The sequence below is a fragment of the Salmo trutta genome, chromosome 7, assembly GCF_901001165.1.
Source record: "Salmo trutta chromosome 7, fSalTru1.1, whole genome shotgun sequence".
Classification (NCBI taxonomy): domain Eukaryota; kingdom Metazoa; phylum Chordata; class Actinopteri; order Salmoniformes; family Salmonidae; genus Salmo; species Salmo trutta.
The window spans coordinates 44597865-44619496 of record NC_042963.1 but is presented as its reverse complement, the minus strand read 5'-3'; the positions used below and the strand labels follow the sequence as shown (position 1 = coordinate 44619496).

Sequence of the window (21632 nt, the reverse complement as noted above, 5' to 3'; positions counted from 1 at the left end):
CTGATAACTTAGGGCAAAAAATGAGACTACGAAGACACAAGTGGCTGAGCTTATTTAAGAGCATATACATGATGTAAAGTGTGAACTTTAAACCCAGATGACCTTTGACAGTGGGGGCCAGCCTAAGATTATGTTCTCTATGCTCTCCACAGCAGACCCAGGAGAGGGGCTGAACAGAAGTGATTCACAGCTGTGCACATGCCCACAGGGAGAGCAAGAGTGTAGTCACTCATCTTAAACCTTGCAAGCAAAGGTAAAGTCAGTTATTCATTGTGAAGTTGTGAGGTTTAGTACAGTAAGTGCTTGTTGAGTACAGGTTGTAAAATATATTTTTATCAATACTCAGCTGTATAACACTATAAAGTAGATGTGTAAAACTAATGTAAAAAATGGCGAGGTCAAGGTTTTTGATAATTAATTGTTGTTTGTGATTATATTTTCAATAGTTTTAATGATCCCTTCTTACTTCAAATATACATCTTCGGTTTGTTTTAATCGCATTGTTATAACACTTTTCTAAAAAACTAGAGGCACTATGGTGAGTCCAGAGTAAAATCAGCCCATTGTAATGTACTCATGTACCTTAAGTATTTTACAGACCAACAGCTGAAGTATTTCACTTCATGAGGCAGTGCACTTGGAGTGCCAGGATTGCACTCAAGCTTTACAGGACATTTTCTTCTCAATTTAATAAGACTTCCTGGTTGGATTTATTGTGATGGCTTTTGAAGTAAAGAGGCATAATATGACAAAAAATAGCTCTAAAACCTCATGATATTCCACACGCACTGAGCATTTAGAGGGATCCGTTCAGTCAAAGATTACAGAAAATTGGCAAATAAAATGTTTTCCCCACTTATACAGACTATTTAATAAAACGTGACTTTAAATCAGGAGTAAACTCAAAACTTGACTCAACCAGTAAAGATGTGTGACGAGGTGTTTGTTTGGAGTTTGAGGCTCATATCCAATGTGGGAATACATGTTGAGCACATCAAAGTTTTCTAGTGTTTTACTCAACTTAGTTTTCATACTCTGGCAGTAATTATCGCTCACACACTCACCTGTGATAGACAGCAGTCTCTCTGGTCTATACAGTATATAAAAATATAAAAATTACCAATAGCCCATGTAAGACATTGAAATTATATTTAGGAAAGGGCTGAAAAAAATGACAGTCGATCATTGAGGTCTGTGATTCACACACACCAGTGAAAGAAGACTATACTGTATGTTTGCATGTGTTTCAACAGGGTGTCTTGTTCCCAGAGAGAACACCTTCCTCAACCTTGTTTGCACTGGATGTTATTCTAATGTTAGCTGAATGCACAGGACTCAGTGGAGCACACAGAGAAGAGCAGAGCAGGGGCTTGGCTAATTTGCTTGGCACTCAGTGAGGACACAGTGATGGAATGTGAATGTCAGCAGCCTCTTTATTTACACACTATATAAAACCAACTGGTAATTAACATCGGTGTCCTCCCGCGCTCAAGTGTAATTGACTGTTTCAAAGGACCACCACTTCATAATCTGTCTGTGTATTAAAATGACCCTCTCCATATTGCCCCATATCCCACCCTCCGTTTCAGGACAGGGGTCACCACCACTGGCTGAGACACTCAAACACATAAGACTTCTTTATGAGGGCATTAACATTTTGACGTGTTCATAATGGGTAAGTGCAGTAAGACGGACCTCGGCTTGGAGAGACCTTGTGCTACTGATGAAGGTGTGTGGATTTTAGCTGTGCAATGAATTTTGTTGAGGAATACAACCTGAGTATTAAGCCTACTGAGGATCTGTAGGAGCAAAACGAGAATTATCGTTTTCTTTGTGGAGTCTGTAGGGGTAACTGGCTGAAAAGCCATTCTATTTCCGTTTGTATTTTCCAGGGTTTTGTAGTTATAAAAATTGGAAATAGACATTTACATTTCTGCTGCATTTCAATTAGACAAAAATGTCAAATATTTTTGCGAGTAAATTTGACAGCATCTTCTGGCATCTACTTCAAAGTGATCATCCCAATCGTAATTATCCATGGTTACAGTATAAGTGCTGTGTTGAAAGACCAGTTTTCTATTCTCTATTTACAACACTACTCTCTACACCTGCCACACTTGTTGAAATAAAATATCCACTTGTTAATCTTGACCAGTGAGGCCCGTGAGCAATATATGTTGTCAACTGTATCGCCCTAACATGTGCCCATATGGTCTCTACTGCTTCCTAACAGGAGGGACATAAACTTAATGAGAAGCTAATTTGCATTTGTTAATTTGGGTTAATGTGCACTAATTGATTCTTGTTTAATACTTGTGTATTCCAATTAGCCCAAGTTATAGTTGCCCAGTGTTAGTGCTACTGCTGGAAACAAGTGGCGTTTCCTTCATTAAATTCCCCCTGAGGCACTACCAGATTGGTTGTAGAGTAATTAAGAGTTAATTAGCTTGTAAACAATTAGGCAAAGCAATTTTCTTGCTACCTTTGTTTTTCTGTTTCAGTGCGTCGTATTGCAACGTATACGGCTGACTATCCTTTCAAACGTACTTCTTAAGTCTATGACAATAGAGCTAAAACAAGCCCGGTACTGAACATTTGGCTACTTTTAATATACAGAACTGTAGGTCAATAACAAACAGCATGGATTCATAAATAAATATGGTGAAATCCATAAATAGACCCAATAATAAATATACAAGAAACCACTTAAAATCATTTAACAATGCCTTCTTGCCTTAAGTGTTTTCAAATCTTAATAACAGAACATTTGATAGTTTGAACAAGTTTGATAGTGTGAACTTAATGTAATGATCAATAACTTAATGAAATCAACTCTAGTACTTCTTTACAACTGCATAGTTTCACTTTAATCCATTTTGCGTTTCTTTGGGAGTCTCAACCTCGCGGAGCACAGGAACGGCTCTATTTTAGCAATTTGGGCTCTGATGTTGGATTGCTGTGACTCTTCGTCGTCCTGTGAGCTGGGTGGGAAAGCCTCAGAAGCAGTCCCTCTGCAGAAGCTTGGGTGACAGGGAGAGGAGACGGTCCTGGGGAGGTCCTGCCACAACCTGCTGTTGTTGGAGAGACATGGAAAGGAAACGGTCCTGGGGTAGTCCTGCCACAACCTGCTGCTGCCCATAGAGGAAGGGGTCGTGATGATGGGCAAAGCAGAGCTGACTGGGATGTGATCTCTGCTTTCCTGCAGAAATTAACACAATAGCCTACAGTTCATCACTGTGAAAATGTACAGTCAAACCAGCGACCCCCTCATATGCTAGCAAAATAAATGAAACAAATCTTATAATCAGGTGAATGGCGAGGAGAAGTTATCAACTTTTTAAAATGAAATAATTTGGTAGATAGTCTTCCATTATTTTGACATCTTACATAGCATATTAGATAAAAAGGTAACTTCAAACACATTTTCGCTAATAGCAGCTGTTCAGCTGGTTAAACAAAAGCTAGCCATGTGTTGGCAAAAACGTATTAAGGGCTCTATTCAATCTGTATTGCTGCACAATAGAAATGTAAAGGTACTTCCGCGATACGGATTGAATAGAGCCCTAAGTCAAGCAAGCTTACCAGCAGTCAGCGGCACTTACCACGACTGGTACTCATGGGTGCTTTTTAAAAGCTGTCAGATACTCCAGTGAGTGTAATTAGCTCCAGTGAGTGTAATTTACTCAATTTAGGAGTTGAGAAATAAAGTAGACATCATTAGAAATAAGATATTCTCCTCTTCTCTACTGTAGGTATGTAATTCAAAATGTGTTTATTCTGTTGTTGCTAGTTTATTATTTTTATATATTTTTTTGCGGATCCCTTGCAGTACCCCAGGTTAAAAACACCCCTGCCCTATAGTATTCCACTGCTGCCATCTTTCACCTTTGTGCCTTGTTGTTTATAATACAATGTTATGAGCCATCTGGCCTTAAATAATAGATCAAATTTGTTGCAATTGTCCCCTTAGTGTATTGAGGGTCTTTCCCCTTTTACATTAGACATGCTTGGTTATTTTCCTCTCAATTTACAGCACCTGGCTCTGATAAACAGCAGACTGACACAATACGATGATTGTGATGAGAGAGTAAGTGAGTGAGTGAGGAGAAGTAGCAAAGTATCATTAGGTAGCCTATTCCCACAGCCAATCCATTCTCTATCTAGCTATGTCAGTTCTACATGTTGAACAACCCACCCCTCAACAGAAGCATCTCTGTGACCCTCAACTCTCAGACCTAGTGACCCTCAACTCAGAGGCTTGGATACAAAATAAAAATACAGTTTTACAGGAAACGATCTGCAATAGTTTGGACTGTTTTCTGTCACAGATATGCATGAGGGTTCCCTATAAACATATGAGGAAGAGTTGATTCAACAACATCTCAGACATTCCCAAGCATGGTTGATCCCGTCTACCAATCTATTCCTTCAGAGTCGAGATAAGGTGTCAAACATACGGCCCGCAGGTGGTTTACAGTAAAACAGATTTTTTTGAAGTATACTTTTTTTGGGGGGGGGGGCGAACAATATACACTAAACAAAAATATAAAAGCTCCATTCAACAATTTCTAAGATTTTAAATGAGTTACAGTTCATATAAGGAAATCAGTCAATGGAAATAAATTGTTTATGGATTTCACATGACTGGGCAGGGGGCGCAGCCATGGGTGGGTCTGGGAGGGCATATGCCTACCCACTTGGAAACCAGGCCCACCCACTGGGGAGCCAGGCCCAGCCAATCAGAATTCGATTTTCCCAACAAAAGGGCTTTATTACAGACAGAAATACTCCTCAGCACCCCCTCCCCCCTCAGATGATTCAGCAAGTGAAGAAGCCTGATGTGGAGGTCTTGAGGTGGCGTGATTACAAGTGGGCTGCGGTTGTGAGGCCGGTTGGACATACTGCCAAATTCTCTAGAACGACGTTGGAGGCGACTTATGGTAGACAAATTAACATTCAATTCTCTGGCAACAGCTCTGGTGGACATTCCTGCAGTCAGCATAACAATTGCACACTCCCTCAAAACTTGAGACATCTGTGGCATTGTGTTGTGTGACAAAACTGCACATTTTAGAGTGTCTTTTATTGTCCCCAGCACAAAATGCACCTGTGTAATGATCATGCTGTTTAATCAGCTTCTTGATTCGCTACACCTGTCAGGTGGATGGATTATCTTGGCAAATGATAAATTCTTACTAACAGGGATGTAAAAAAAATTGTACACAACATTTTTGAGAAATAAGATTTTTGTGCATATGGAACATTTCTGTGATCTTTGATTCCAGCTCATGATACATGGGACCAACACTTTAATGTTGCGTTTATATTTTTGTTCAGTATACTTTATAATCTAAACTGTGTAGACATGATAATGGACTTATATTCATAGAGTTTATTGACTGTCCAGCTCACTAATAATCACTAAACAGTCAGGGAGCTTAGAAAATTCATAAAACTATAGATAGAGGACTATTCTTTGTCATTTTTGAAGGCAAGGAAATATAAAAACATTTCAGTGCGGCCCTCCGACGGTTGTTGAAGACCGAATGCGGCCTCCGGGGAAAAACTTGTTCGACAACCCTGCTCTACGTGATGAATACACTGAGACTATCAACCTCATTCCACCCTGCTGAAACGTTTTTGGAAATGGAAATAAACTTGAAGCACACTTTTTAACTTCATTGCTCTGCATAGCTGCGAGTTTAGCTCACTAGGGTTTTCCCCCCTGCTCCTTAGATACTGTATATCAACTCACTTTTTCTGCTGACATTTCATAAAAGGTCTCTCTAATGGTGTTCCATTCCCCTTGATGATCTCTCTTGTGGGACGTCAGGAGGCTGGGAGGGTTGTGCAAGTTTGCAGACCTAGTCATCATTGATGGATCTAAATGACAGAGGGAATGGAAGATATACTCAAGCCAATCTGATACAGTTAAAAAAAATGCAGGTATGCCGATCTCAGGGAGGCAATCATGAAGCCACAAAACAAGAAAGATTATTTGAAAATACCACAATCTTTACACTAGACTACTCTAAATGATTGCCTCACTCACCACTGGTATTTTGCTTGCCCTTTAGAAAGATGGGTATTGTGAATGGAGAAGGAGGCTCTTGGAATCCAGAGGACAGTTTAGTTTTCAGGTCAGACACTGGGGATATCTGGCATGTCGGGGTTGTTTGACTAATTACGATGCTGTGCATGTTCCTGGAATGTATGTCCCTCTTCTCTGAAGTTAACTCAAATGATGATCGATATCTTTTGTTGCTTGCTAGAAACGAATAGTCAATGGTTTCAGATGTTTTCTCCTCAGTTTTCAGCAGACAAGATTGTTTTGAATGATTGCTTTTGGGGGAGAGATCTGTCTCATCGCTTGGGGGTTTGGAGGTCGCTGGGTTGTTGTGCTTGACTTCAATATCTTTGTCATTGGCGTGTTGTGGTCTCAACTTCTCCTCCACTGTAGAGTTACAGCAGTGGCCTTCATGAACCCTCTCAGACTGTGGTGAGTTCATAGCCACTGGACATGGTTGGGACTGTGATCTAACAGGCCCGTCAACGTCCAAATTAACATCTGAAGAAGGTTGCTCAGGATCTACATGGGTTCCAGCATCAGGGCTCACATTGAGATCGCCACTCTCTGGTAAGGTTTCCTGACAATTAGGATAGAGTGCATCCTCAGTTACTGGCACACAGTCTCTAGCTGGTTGTTCATGCTTGTCCTCAGGCTCCTTGGTTCCAATATTACAGTCAGACTGAGTACAGTCCTGTGCAACAACACCATGGGGATTGATTTGCTGTGGCAGGTTCAGGGGCTGTGATGGAAGACAAGATGTGCCGATTGTCTCTTGTTCTGTCGGATTCTCAATGTGTGTGTTGCTGTGTTGTTGGGCTGAGGCTGGTAATGAGCTGCTAGGTGACTCTGAAAGGATGTTGACCTCATTGGCCTCTGGCGTGTGACATCTTATTTCATGGATTTCAACGACCTTCTGAAGGAGAAAGTTGCATGGATCTGACTGTGAGACTGCCAATGGGGTCACAGCTTGGACTGGGTCAATGTTCTGAAATGATGTGCTTTTCTGTCTGCCTCTGTGTTTATTAACTGTCTGGCTGGTTGTCATCTCTGGTGTATACACACTCTGTTCTTGCTCTCCATCCCTTGTTCCTCCAGCCACTGGGTCACTGTTTAGCGCACCATAAACAGAACTGTTCTCAAAGCCAGATAGCCCACTCATAGAGTCACCTTTGTCGCTCAGATGGACGTTGCTGGACGAGCAGACATTATTAATCAAACTGCAGAATGGATAATTGAAATCACTGGAGCTACGTTTGTTGTTTGAGTCAGTTGGCTGACCTTCTCCTATTCCGCAAATACTCAGCACATGGACCACGTCTGTGACCGTGGTCAGACTGTCTGCAGATCCAGACTGGAGAGAAGCCAACCCCTTCAGACTTCCTGCTGGTGGCTGGAGCACTGAGGTAGGCTTGTCTTCACCCTGACAGCTCTTTCCACCTCCCTCTACGTCTGTGGACCGATCTGGATTGGAACCATGGGTGGCCTGTACACTGTCGATAACCTTACAGTGGGCTGTCTGTGGGGAGTCATCAATCACAGTCTCCGAACAACTGACTTCCCTGCTTTGGTCTGTGTAGGTAAATCACATAGTCAAACAACATCAATAATACATTTCCCAAAAATGTATTATTGATGTTCATTCATTGCACCTACATCAATGTCACAATTAAATCTGCAATTAATTTTAAAACAATGGCAATCTATCATGCAATTGAAGTGGATCACCACATTACCTGACACACCTGTAACATCTAGATTCTCCTGTGTAGAGTCACTTTCCGCTGTTTGAGCCACTTCACCCACTACAACTGTGTCCACTCTACAAACGTCCTTTGAGACATATTCATCCTTAGCGGATTGATCTCGGTTTTCACCCATTGGATTCTCATTGTCTTTAACATAGTCCTTCATCCCACTCTGTATCGGTGAATCAAAACAGACAACAGAGTGTTATTGAGTTATTCACGGTGTGAGGCTGAAATACTGCAATTAAACATAGGCCTTTCCTTTATTAATCAGCATTGTATATCAGCATATATAGCTCCTATTTTGATTTGGGAAATGTTGCTGTCTCACCTCTAGTCCCACTATGTGTTCTGCTTGCAGTATAGCACGGGATGATAGTTCTGTGTGTTGCTCATGAAGGTGGTTATAAGCCTCCTTTACAGATCTCAGGTCTTGGTGCTCTGACTGGATCCTCTCTTGTAATGTCAGTTTCTGTTTAAGCACATGCAATTCAAAAGTAATGTAACACTTTAATAGTGTGTTCAGATAGCTACAGTTGAAGTCAGAAGTTTACATACACCATAGCCAAATAAATTTAAACTCAGTTTTTCACAATTCCTGACATTTAATCCTAGTAAAAATTCAGTTTTAGGTCAGTTAGGATCACCACTTTATTTTAAGAATGTGAAATGTCAGAATAATAGTAGAGAGAATGATTTATTTCATCTTTTATTTCTTTCATCACATTCCCAGTGGGTCAGAAGTTTACATACACTCAATTAGTATTTGGTAGCATTGCCTTTAAATTGTTTAACTTGGGTCAAACGTTTCAGTTAGCCTTCCACAAGCTTCCCACAATAAGTTGGGTGAATTTTGGCCCATTCCTCCTGACGGAGCTGGTGTAACTGAGTCAGGTTTGTAGGCCTCCTTGCTCGCACACGCTTTTTCAGTTACCTCCACCAATTTTATATGGGATTGAGGTCAGGGCTTTGTGATGGCCACTCCAATACCTTGACTTTGTTGTCTTTAAGCCATTTTGCCACAACTTTGGAAGTATGGTTGTGGTCATTGTCCATTTGTAAGACCCATTTGCGACCAAGCTTTAACTTCCTGACTGATGTCTTGAGATGTTGCTTCAATATATCCACATAATTTTCCATCCTCATGATGCCATCTATTTTGTGAAGTGCACCCTTCTGCAGCAAAGCACAACCACAACATGATGCTGCCACCCCCGTGCTTCACGGGTTGGGATGGTGTTCTTCGGCTTGCAAGCATCCCCCTTTTTCCTCCAAACATAACGATGGTCATTATGACCAAACAGTTTTATTTTTGTTTCATCAGACCAGAGGATATTTCTCCAAAAAGTACGATCTATGTCTCCATGTGCAGTTGCAAACCGTAGTCTGGCTTTTTTATGGTGGTTTTGGAGTAGTGGCTTCTTCCTTGCTGAGCAGCCTTTCAGGTTATGTCGATATGGGACATAACTCTTCCCTGTGGCTCAGTTGGTAGAGCATGGTGTGTGCAATGCCAGCATGGTGTGTGCAACGCCAGGGTTGTGGGTTCGATTCCCACGGGGGGCCAGTACAAAAAAAAAAGATGCATGAAATGGTATGAAATGTATGTACTCACTACTGTAAGTCGCTCTGGATAAGAGCGTCCGCTAAATGACTAAAATGTTAAAAAAAATGTTTGTTTTTTTACTGTGGATATAGATACTTTTGTACATGTTTCCTTCAGCATCTTCACAAGGTCCTTTGCTGTTGTCCTGGGATTGATTTGCACCAAAGTACATTCATCTCTAGGAGACAGAACGCATCTCCTTCCTGAGCGGTATGACAGCTGCGTGGTCGCATGGTGTTTATACTTGCGTACTATTGTTTGTACAGATGAACGTGGTACCGTCAGGCATTTGGAAATTGCTCCCAAGGATGAACCAGACTTGTGGAGGTCAACAAATTTTTTTCTGAGGTCTTGGCTGATTTCTTTTGATTTTCCCATGACGTCAAGCAAAGAGGCACTGAGTTTGAAGGTAGGCCTTGAAATACATCCACAGGTACACCTCCAATTGACTCAAATGATGTCAATTAGCCTATCAGAAGCTTCTAAAGCCATGACATTATTTTCTGGAATTTTCCAAGCTGTTAAAAGGCACAGTCAACTTAGTGTATGTAAACTTCTGACCCACTGGAATTGTGATACAGTGAATTATAAGTGAAATAATCTGTCTGTAAACAATTGTTGGAAAAATGACTTGTGTCATGCACAAAGTAGATGTCCTAACCGACTTGCCATAACTATAGTTTGTTAACAAGAAATGTGTGGAGTGGTTGAAAAACAAGTTTTAATGACTCCATCCTAAGTGACTTCAACTGTATGTGAAATAAAAACACATAAATATAGCATACCTAGTTTAGTTTTACATCACAAGAGAGCCTTTGTCCATTAAATAAATGTGCCAGTACATCACAACAACATATTTTCAACTGTATTTGACAATATTCAGTGATACCTCATTTTCCCAGATCATTCTACAATTTCTGTACTCCTCCAGCAGATGAGTGAATCTGTCTTCTTTTTCCTGGATCTTCTCTTGGATCACTTCATGTTCTCTTTTAAGGGCCTGCAATAAAATTAATCACCCGAGAGATTTTTAATGCAATAATACATTTTTATGTGTTTATTTAACCTGGACAGAGGGTTTTAAACACACAGAGAAGCTAATACAAATCAGCTGGGCTGTGTCATGTTAATAATGATTTTAATAAATGAATGAAGGTGAATTAAAACGGGGTAGAGGGGCGAGTAAAAGACAAGCGTTTTTAAAGGCAGAATAAACACACTATCATCCAGTTGCACATTGTGTGTTCTATTGTGTAAAGTGTGATATACAATGCACTCCATCATCTTTATGTGCTGTGAGCACCATCATTTATTTATGTCCTTGTAGAACTTCACGCCGTAATCATTTAAATTATGTAAGAAACCTTTGTTCTGTGACTAAGAGGAAGTGTTTTTATTCTACCGTTTTGTATTTAACCATGTACAATCTGTTCACTTAAATCAAACCTTTCAAATTGTTATATTTTCAGAAAATGTATCATACACTTTTTGTCTTTCAATTCCCTTATAAGTCATGGGTGTATTAAAACATGCTATAAGCTGTTATAGAGCAGAATAACATATTCATATTATGAATATATAAACTAAACAATTTATTTTTAATCATCAAAAAAGATAAAAGCATCCTTATCTTTAGCTTAGTTTGTTTGTTAGAAACTAAGAGAGACTAATAATTGCTCAAAGTCCTGACCTGGTACTCCTCTCGCTGTGCTTGAAGCTCCAGCTCCACTCGCCTCACAGCCTGAGTCTGTGTCAGCAGAAGCTGCTGGGCAAGCTGTAGGGAGTTCATCACCTCCTGAACACACACACACACACACACACACACACACAGGGGGTGGGGGCTGTGTTAATGACATACAGCACAACCGCTTGCCTGCCCTGTGTGGAAATCCCCCTCCCAACCCCCACAAGCCAACCATCTTTATTTTACACTGACACACTTCCCCCAAATTCATCAAATGTAACCATTTAACATTTTCACCCCATCGAGCAACCCACATCATTATGGGGTAATTGGGGGAAAGGGGTTGGATATGTAATATACTATGCTATGTAGGGTGGAGGGGAATTGATTCTGACCTTTTTTCCATTTCTTTCAGTTGTATGCTCATCTCTGAGTTTTTTATTCATTTCAGTTTCCTGAAAAATACAAAAACCTATTGAATTATTAACATTTAATTAATGTTGTCTTGATATACAAGTAAATTAAGATAAAAACTAATATATCCCAAAAAATAACTTTTACCACATGCAGCCTGTGTTGGAGTTGCTGTATGTTTTGCTCTTTGACTGTGAGGTTGCAGTTCTCTTCAGATCTACCCATAGATGTCACTTTGGCCTTTATAAGCTTGTTATTAAGTTCCTCCACATCCTTGACGAAGAAAGTAACATATGAGTGCCTTAACTTTCAAAGTGGGATACTAACATGGTTATTAAGCCCAAAACTCAGATCCACATCCATAAGACGGAACAGTAACAAAACTACGTCATGGTAAAATATGTGTAACCTTCAGTCTCTGCTACTTAACAGATCACTGTTCCCTTTAGCACTGTGCATACTCTGCATGTCTATTACAGAGATACGGCACAGCAATTATATATTGTCTTCTTTGATCTCCGAGGCAGGGAAATATTTGAGTTACACCTCCAGGTACTGCCTGCTCTCCCTAATCTTACCCTCCACACAGCAATCTGTATTCTCTGATGATGTAACATTTTAAATCATGTCTCACCTGTTTTAAGGAGATGATTGTGGATTCTTGTTTTCTATTGACAGAGGTTAGTTTCTTATTGAGTCTCATGGCATCTTCAACTGTAAGAGGGATCAAGAGTCCACAAATGGAAGCTTGTTGAACTAAATTAATTAATTAACAAAATAATGAACTATTTCTGGGATTTATGTGTAGCTATTTTCTTTACTCCACATGGAAAAGTAACAATTTCCAGACTAACTCCACAAGGCAGACAAATGTTTCCTATCTCCTTTAAATGAACAGCAGTTGCTGGCCCCACCGTAACTGTATCACCACTTTACATAAATAGTGATACTATGGTTTAGGGGCAAAAGATTAACATGTTAAAAAAAAAATCAGGGCGATATAAGTACAACAGAGTTACGGGTTAAATGTCAGACAAGAACGGCTATGGCTACCTGATAATGTATGGCCTGCCACTGTTATCAGACGTCATAATAACAAAACACGTTGAGGTTTCTCAGATTAAAAAAGGCCACCACCGTACTGGTGAATATCTGTTAGTCTTGGGGAAAGTCTTGATTTGAAAACATATGGTAACTAACACTTTACACTATGCAGAAATCGCGCCGCCATTTCCTGGTCACTAAAATGCTAATAGTTTGTCCAATTTCAGTTTATGTGACAAAACAAGCAAGTATAGTGTAGAGAAACATTGTACCATCTAAACTGCTGTGAAGTATCTTTTCCATAAACCAAAATATTGTATTTTCAGCTGTTTGAAGCTGGTGTACAAAACCAAAGGTAAAAGACACAAAAAAAAACTCACATTTCCATGTGGATTTTGTCAGGTCGCCCAAAAAGTTACATATTGCACCTTTAAGTTGCTCTGCACAGGTATAAGAGCAACTTAAGTGTTACATAAAATACACTGTCTAAATGTGCTAGTGGGCATGGCTGTGGCGGGCATACCATTTTGCTCCAGCTTCTCGTGGGCCTGCTTGACCATGGCACACTGTCTGGAGAGAGCCCCAAACCTCTTCTCCACCTCCCCTAGTTGATTCAGGTGGCTGTCTTTGGTCTGGGTCTGCAGCTGCAGCTGCAGCTTCTGTAATAAGCAGTACAGTAGGTTCTCTCAGTAGAATGGTCAGGATTGGTATGATTTTCCTCAATCAGCTACCACAAAGGAGGAGGACACTGGGAAAGAGTTTGCAGTCACTTTGGGCTGAGAGGACCTTTGTTTAACATCTTGGCCACCGGCTCCCCTCCTAGAGATAAGGAGTCAACTTGACACATGCCTGAGAGCCTTTTATTGTTCATCGCTGTCATTATTGTTTGATTGTCTGTATCAAGACACATTTTTTCTTAGCCACTGGAAGGTTAAACAGAGCGAGGCTCAGTTATAAAATATTTTAATAGTGATATTTTCTCGGCTGCACTGGCGGTTCAAGTGTCACACACTCCCTATCCGTTACTCCTGATGAGCCATTCCCTCTCCTCATCCTCCTCTTTAATTCCGCCCACTCCCACTCTCCCCTGTCAACAATTTCTATAATTGGAATCCTTACCAGCTCGCTTAATTTCTTCTCCAAACTGTACTTGAACAACTGTAAAACAGTAGTAAAAAGACAGTTATGTTTTTCATCAAGATTTCATGACAACTATGGTGCAGACTTTCAGGGAAATGTTATAGTATAACCAAAGCCTCACACACGTGCAAATAACATTCAATAGAAACACAAACTCTTTCAAATTTAACTCACACTACAAACACATGGAATTAAAATGGTTTAAGATATGACATAAAACAAAGTCAACACAATTATGCCATAATATAACCAAGAAGTCCATTATAATACTACAAAATAAAATATCAAAAAGAGACGTTATTGCCCAATCGCAGGGTTAGGTTGGTAATGCAGTGGACCATGGCGACTGCCATATATCACCTTAGCTGTCTCACCCCAGAGTCTATTTCACACACACCCCAACTCAGAACATCAGTGGTGGGATAGCGCTTCCCAAAGTTCACCCAAAGCCTCCAAATGGGACGAACAGGGAGGAATGGAGAGCTATCCTGCTCCCTCTGGGTGTGTGTGTTTCCTAGAAACGTTACCTGGAACAATTTCAGTTCCTCCTTCAGACTGTTGATCTCCTTGTCCTTTAACTCGGCTGTCAGCTGGTGCTTTCCCTTCAACGGAACATTGCCACAGAACACAATTGTTTAGTTTATTAGAATAAATAGAATAGATTGTATTTGTTAAGTCTAAACTAAACTCAGTCATTTTTGCATCACTGAATTACTGCATTCGAACAAAACAATATGAAACAATGACCTTTAGTGACACAGTATGTTGTGAAAAATGTAATTAAAAAAAAGAGTATCAATAAAATAATTAAAGAGTATCATACCCTTTCATCTTCGACCCCTCTGATTTTGGACTGAAACTTAATTCAGGGGAAAAAATTCAACAGATTGCAAAATTTTTATGATCATGACATCAGAAACAAATGTCACCAAACTATAAACCAAAGTTAGACATCATTTTAACTCAAATTAAAGCTGGTTACATTGTTTTTAGTTCACCAGATCCACATACATCAATGGCGAAGGTGCATAAAGATGGCGGCCCCCATGTACTTACCACAAATACTTAATTTGCTAAGTTTGCCGTATTGTACGTTGCTCTCCATTACTTTTTGTTTGTATCGTCCTTAGCACAGCATACATGATCCCAATATTAGCTCCAAGATGGCAGCAATTTGAAAAAACAGAAAAGTTTATTGCGCTGATTTACTGGCACATTGAACAATGTTGCGTGCCGTACTTTAAAAACTATGTGGGCAGCGCTAAAATAATGACGTTGATTCTGAATTCCTCCATCTTTATGCACATTCGCCATTGTAAAGGTTGATCGTATGTGCCCTTTCTACTTGCCCTTACACAGAAGCAAAAGAGCACTGCAGCAACATAGTATATGATTTTGCTGCACCCAATAGGAACAATGGCGCTGAGAAAATCACCTGTTTTTTAACATTGGCAAGAGACTCCGTATGTTGATTTGCCATGTTGTCAATTTGATGTTGAAGGGATTCCTACAAAAAAGAAGGCATTACATTAACTCAGATAATAATTCAAGAGGTGAACTGATAATTAAATAATTGTTATTTTTTACTTAGCTAGCTTAAGCAAGCACACTGACAATAATGAGTAAAGCATCAGTCAAATATTTGCAGCTGTCTCATTCAACAAGCCCAATTAGGAGACAACTTGTCTAACTAGGCACATACCGTACCTTCTGCCATTCTAATTCCTGCTTCTCCAACACAAGTTTACTAATCTGCTCTTCATACCGAGTTTCAGCCTCCTGAAGCAAAAAGACAATACAAATATTAGAAATACATAGTAAATCTCACAGATTTCACAGTAGTACAGTATTCTTAGCATTAAAGTAATATCATGAAAAATACCAATATATTTTTCTTAAAGATGGAGTTTTATACGGTCCACAGAATACATTCAAAGAGGGAGGCTCAACTTTGAATTGAGTTTCAGTAGTTCACCCCAATATCTTTGGGAAAGTAGCAGTACATTAGTGGTGATATTAGTGCAAAGCCATCCTTATCCTCCCTCAGCCCTGGAAGGCAGGTAAAAGTCAATTGCTTTCCTAGATCTAGGGACTTTTTATATGGGTGTGGGAGTTGGCTCATGGAGTTTATTTATAAGTTCCCATTAAACTATGCTACCAGCATGGCATACTTGAAAAGTGCACACAAGATAAAGCTGTTAGTTTGCAGAGGAATACTGATTTGATGGGGGAGGGGCAGTAAATAGGCTATTAAACTTGGTTATCTAAGTAAATCAGAGGAGGCAACAGCAGATCAAATAAGGCCTGAGCCACAACACACTGTAAATATCAGGCCTATCCCATATGCAATCTGAACACTGTATGTGACTCACCCTATTATATGAAAATTCATAACACAGTATTCAAAAATCAGATAAATGCCTGCCATTGGTTTTCATTTAATCTCTTCATAGTCAAGGCATAAAAACATCTGGATTACGCCTGGAGTCGGAATGCAGGCAGATCAATGAGATGCCCAAACTTTAACTTCATGCCCCTAATCATCCTTATTATAATTTTAAATTGGTGTAGTTATAACTATTTGCCACTATTGCATCTTCACAATGTATATGAAAACAAATTTGGCCGGCGTAAGATAGTCTGACATGACATGTTATGCTTTTAACATCACACCAATAAACCCAAGAACTACAAAGTGTTACTTTAACAGCATGCCTGAGGATCATATTGATTAAATGTTTTTGTCCCAGAAACATGATAATAACAATAAAATGTGAGAGCCAATGGTTTATTTTCCTCTTATAACCTTTAAACATGTCCAGTGTCAGGTTTAAAGTGCTTGCTCCAGGGTACCCTTTTTACAAGCAAAGACATGAATTCACCAGGTCTTTGCTTGCATGACCCCGTTCAGATGTGCAACTACAGCTGGCTTGTGTCCAGATGGCCAAAAAGGGCTGTGAGCTTCCTCTGAAAACTCATAATATACCTCCTACGAAATTACACTCCCCAGTTCCTCATGACTTGACCAAATAGAGCCGTAAGTGTCTGAGCTCTTCCTGGTAAACAATGGGATGAAGAGGAAGTTGTTATTGTGGAGACATTCCTGAAAATATAACGATTTTGTTTTATGTTGTAATTCCTGTAACAATTTCAGAGAATGATGAAAGCTATTATCTGTCTTTATGTTACTATAACATCAAGAGATATTTGAAGGATATGTATAAATCAAAGTACCCTGTGAATATGTAGTTCTTCCACTGCTTCATGAAGAATTGTTTTAAACTCCAAAACATGTAAGGAAATGGTGCCACTGTCTGTCTCGTTAGGGGTATATGATAACGACAGCTCCTTTTCAAAGTCGTGTCCTCCAGTCTAAAGAGAACAATAATAGTTTTATTGTAAGGTATGCAAACAAGCATAGACATATGCAGTCTATCATAATGTATGTATTTCTGCAGTAACCCTAGCTTACCGTGGTGGGGCGTTTCCCTGAGTCTGCACTGACATCCATCAAGATGTTCAGGTCAGGAGAAGGTTTTGTTGGGACTCTTTAACGCCCTGATAACTTCTGTAAAGTAGAAAATAAATATTGAATGATAAGTGTGTACAACAAACTATATTTGGTATAGGCCTACAGCATTAAAACATTATTTATACTATTCAGTCACTAAGTAAACAGCATTGCAGGGGGATACAGTGCAGTGATTTGGTAGTAGTTATTCAACCCATCAAGGTGGAAATTAAGCTGTCCTGAGACTCTAATAGGGGTCAGAGCCATAACACTAAATGGACAAATTGCCCTGTCATTCAGTTTCTAAATTATATAAGTTATTTAATATGACCTGTGTAGATGGCCCCCTGTGTCCTCATCATGACTGACTTTTTAAGTAGGTCTCCACTGCCGATGATCCTTTAATAGAAGAGAGTATTTTCTCCATTTAACCTGCACCGTACTCAATCATGTGCAGGGATTAAATGATCCCGTTAGAATTTGCTACTATCATAAATGACATTGTGACCTGGGGGGCCAATGTCTTTATTTGCCTCTCCACTGATTCACTTGAGCAGATATTAAACAATTCTATAAACCATGAAAAGCAAAATTAAAAGGACACCATCCATATAACGGAATAATTCCCATCAGCAACATGAAGTCTGTATGACCTTTTGTGAGTTATATGACTATTGTCCTGTAATGCACTGAGAAAAAAAACACTGCCATAATCAAAGCCCTGAGGTGAGGATAATACGCATTTAATCACAATGTCATCTATCATGAATGCTACTCTGACTTAAATTCTTTAAGCACAGCTACAGCAAAGTATTTAGGGCTCATATACTACAATTACATAATTACATGAGGTGGTTACTGAACTCAATAACATTGTTAGAGATTATAAACTGGGTGGTTTGAGCCCTGAATGCTGATTAGCTGACAGCCGTGGTATTTCAGATCGTATACCATGGGTATGACAAAACATGTATTTTTGCTGCTCTAATTATGTTGGTAACCAGTTTATAATAGCAATAAGGCACCTCTGGGGTTTGTGGTATATGGCCAATATACCTCGGCTAAGGGCTGTATCCAGGCACTCCGCGTTGCGCCATGCGTAACAGCTCATAGCCGTGGTGTATTGGCCATATACCACACCCCCCCGGGCCTTATTGCTTAATTATCCTATGTGAAGAAGCATTATAGATTCATACCACATAAAATACTGTGCAAATAAAATAACATAGGCCTATTACTTTCATTATTCTGATTCATTTATGGGGTGATTTTAAAAGCTTTAGATGACCAGGAACTACATGACAGGAACATGCAGGATATGACTCCATGTTGAAATAAAGGTTAAATAAAATGATACAGTAACACCTTTGGTGGGTGGGGGCTTTTGCATCAGCCAAGCAGTAACATACTTTTAACTATAGTCTTTTACCTTATCATATATTTTTTCGGTCAATATACTGATATCTAACATTCAAAAAATTGTGCCAGTCTGTTTCTGCATAGTTTTATCATCCCTGCCGGCTATAATCCCTATTGTGTTTACAGCATGTGTAGCCTAAGAATCCTATGCATTCACCAGTAATTGTTACTAGCACTGTGAGATGAACAGAAGTACCCACTTACATTGATGGCACAACTGAATTGTTTTTCAAAATATCATAAAACACACTAATTGTGCTATATTTTGAAAACCTTGGTCATTCTAACATTGAAATATAAACAACTTGTGATTTTAGAAAATATTCTAGATTTTAGAAACTATTTAGAAACTATCATTGTATGTCAACATCAAAAGGTTGATTCACTTCAACATTACCTTATTTGAAACTGAGCACTAACCAGGTATGACATTGGCTTTCTGTGTTCCAAATATGATTCAGGACTTTAAATAATCTAAGATAGCTAAGTCTTCTGAGAAATAGAGTGAAAATACTCTCAACACTTACTCTATAAAGGAAAAGTGTTAGATTTGGAATATCAAATTAATTAATTTAATTGTGTCCTGTACATCTCTCTGAATGCCTCAATGCTTTCAATCTAGTTTTATATTTGTTCGATTTCTCCCTACTTTTTCAGTTTTCCGTTTTGCACCAAAAATGCAAGGTTATTATTATTTTTGGACTACTTTTACCCCTTTTTGGTGATATCCAAATTGGTAGTTACAGTCTTGTCCCATTGCTGCAACTCCCGTATGGACTCGGGAGAGGCAAAGGTTGAGAGCCATGCGTCCTCTGAAACACGACTCCACCAACCGCACTGCTTCTTGACACACTGCTCTCATTAACCCGGAAGCCAGCCGTGCGACAGAAGTCAGAGTACATGCGCACGGCCACCACAAGGAGTCACTAGTGCGCAATGGGACAAGGACATCCCAGCCCTCTCATAACCCTGACGACGCTGGGCCAATTGTGCGCCGCCCTATGGGACTCCCAATCACAGCCAGTTGTCATACAGCCTGTAATCGAACCAGGGTTTGTAGTAACGCCTCTATCACTGAGATGCAGTGCCTTAGACTGCTGCGCCACCCGGGAGCCCCTATTCATTAGACTGATTCTGTTGGAAAACGTTCTGTCACAGAAAGAGTTTAGAGTAGGAACCAAATTTAACAGCACGGGGAGGGGCCTACTTTAATTTGTCCAATAGAACCTCGTTTTCGTTGCATGACATTGAACGTTTGAAGTTAACGTTTTCCTTTGCAAAACGTTTTGCAACATTAAAAAGCGTTTTGTAGCGGAATCCGACTAATGAATATACTGTAATGAACAGGCAGGGAGCAGGTCTCGAACCCTCGACCTTCAAGCCCGAAGTCCGGCGCGCTATCGACTGTGCCGCAAAAGCATGCTCGAGCGGCAGAGTCGATTTCCGCGCTTATAAACCCAGGGTCGTTACAATACCATGCCTGGTTAGTGGTCAACTCAACTCTGGGCTACCTGTAAATCACTTTCCCTAAACGTGTCTTCAAGTCCTAAGGACCAGAACAATTCACTGGTATCGACTTACCGCTAGATCCCCTCTGCCACTACCAGCGAGCTAACGTTGGCTGGCTAGCCATAGCATGGTGATTTACCATTTTCAGCTGATTGCCGTTGTAACGTTAGATGTGAAGAAACAGGCACACTTTTTAGAATACACAATAAGCGACTTTAAATAAATATTCTAGCAAGGTTCAAAGTATATCTAATGACAGTGTTGTTTGTTGAGCTACATTTATGAAAAAAACATGGCTAGTAACAAAGTTAGTAGGCCTAGCTATCTAGCATGTCAGTTACCTTTGTTGGGTAAATTCATAGCATAGCTCGCGCACAGCCAGGGGAAAGGCGGGTGCACAGAACACACTTTCATATCGCGAGGAAAAACGGGACTGAATTTGGCGCTGCTCTGACATGCACAGCAGCATATCTAGAACAAGTCGTTGAGAAGTGAAGACTGACTGAGCAACATATAGGCCTACCCAGAGAGGAAGAGGCGAAGCGAGAGGTTTCACCCTCGACTAAATCTGTCCAAAATAAAGCCAATGAGTTTCTATGGGCATATTATTGGACCTAAGCTTCCCGCCTTTGGGACAACGACTTCCATTGTTATGGCATGTATATTGGTATCTCGTCATTATATACAGATATCTGGCATACCTTAGCCAACGGTTTCAATTAGTTACCACAACCACAAAGTAAAACTTGGCTATATCGTTACAATTCATGAACATAATATTTGTATTTTGGTTTTAATTTAAGGTAAGGCATAATGTTATCAGTGTGGTAAAGGTTAGGGTACGATTTTAAATCACATTTTAAGAAGAACATTTGTAGATAGGCGGGGTATATGACTTTGTGGCTGTGGTAACTAGTGACGACCCTAGCCAACCAAGTATGGTGGCTGCAACCCAATAGGTCGACGACTGGTGAGTGACAGTGCATTCCATACACACTGTGTGGCTAGACCTGTACACATTATTCTACCTTTGTAAAGGGAAGGGAACGCTGCTGCTACCTCGCTCTCCAACCAAGGTGAATGCAACAACTGAAGTTAAGAGGAAATGCAGCAACTCTTGGAGGACAGTGGACGTTCATAAAAGTTCTTATTAAACGTAAAACTTACAATTTCAGGTGGTCCTCCTATGGGCTCAGGAACCAATCACAATGGGAATACAAAACAAGATGCAGAAACCTGACAAATCGTTTTTAAACTCAGACTGACCAAAAGATTGTAATTACAAATAATTTTACCGAAACGGCACGAGCGTTTATTTGCTCTGGCTGCCATCTAGTGTTCAAGTGTGTAATTGTTCCAAAGTGTGCTTGACGCTGTATTAGCGTAGTATTTTGAGTAGAAGACACCAATAATGTAAAAGTGAGCTCTTTGACAAAATAATCCATGCTAGTTAGTTCTACTATTCACTACATACAACTATTTTAAATCGAAAT

At 39.9% G+C, this 21632-nt stretch overlaps 1 protein-coding gene across 6 annotated transcripts; it reads right to left on the bottom strand.

Annotated features, from left to right (window-relative positions):
* Positions 1 to 1408: 1408 nt before the first annotated feature.
* Positions 1409 to 21325, bottom strand: ccdc73 (coiled-coil domain containing 73). Of its 6 annotated transcripts, none has more exons than XM_029759065.1 (20): positions 21307 to 21325; positions 17543 to 17610; positions 17173 to 17268; positions 16935 to 17072; positions 15408 to 15479; positions 15136 to 15207; positions 14524 to 14559; positions 14228 to 14302; positions 13680 to 13718; positions 13084 to 13219; positions 12151 to 12230; positions 11664 to 11789; positions 11498 to 11557; positions 11109 to 11213; positions 10308 to 10418; positions 8147 to 8287; positions 7804 to 7987; positions 6053 to 7639; positions 5756 to 5883; positions 1409 to 3199 (listed from the first exon to the last, which is right to left on the bottom strand). In XM_029759065.1, the coding sequence occupies exons 3-20, from the start codon at positions 17209 to 17211 to the stop codon at positions 2867 to 2869; spliced, it is 3462 nt and encodes a 1153-aa protein (XP_029614925.1). In that variant the 5' UTR covers positions 17212 to 17268; positions 17543 to 17610; positions 21307 to 21325; the 3' UTR covers positions 1409 to 2866. The 6 variants fall into 6 exon arrangements, with proteins under 6 accessions (XP_029614925.1, XP_029614924.1, XP_029614929.1 ...); XM_029759064.1 differs by lacking the exon at positions 21307 to 21325 and adding an exon at positions 20481 to 20514; XM_029759069.1 differs by lacking the exon at positions 21307 to 21325 and adding an exon at positions 20212 to 20461 and having other exon boundaries at positions 7813 to 7987.
* Between the last annotated feature and the right edge of the window lie 307 nt (positions 21326 to 21632).

Excerpts from the sequence above, each read along its gene's own strand:
- ccdc73 (XM_029759065.1), bottom strand. The coding sequence starts at position 17,211 with ATGGATGTCAGTGCAGACTCAGGGAAACGCCCCACCACG. Across the intron at positions 13,719-14,227 it reads AGGAACTGAAATTGTTCCAG|TTGTTCAAGTACAGTTTGGA; the intron begins GTAACGTTTCTA and ends ACTGTTTTACAG. Across the intron at positions 8,288-10,307 it reads GAATGATCTGGGAAAATGAG|AAACTGACATTACAAGAGAG; the intron begins GTATCACTGAAT and ends GTGCTTAAACAG.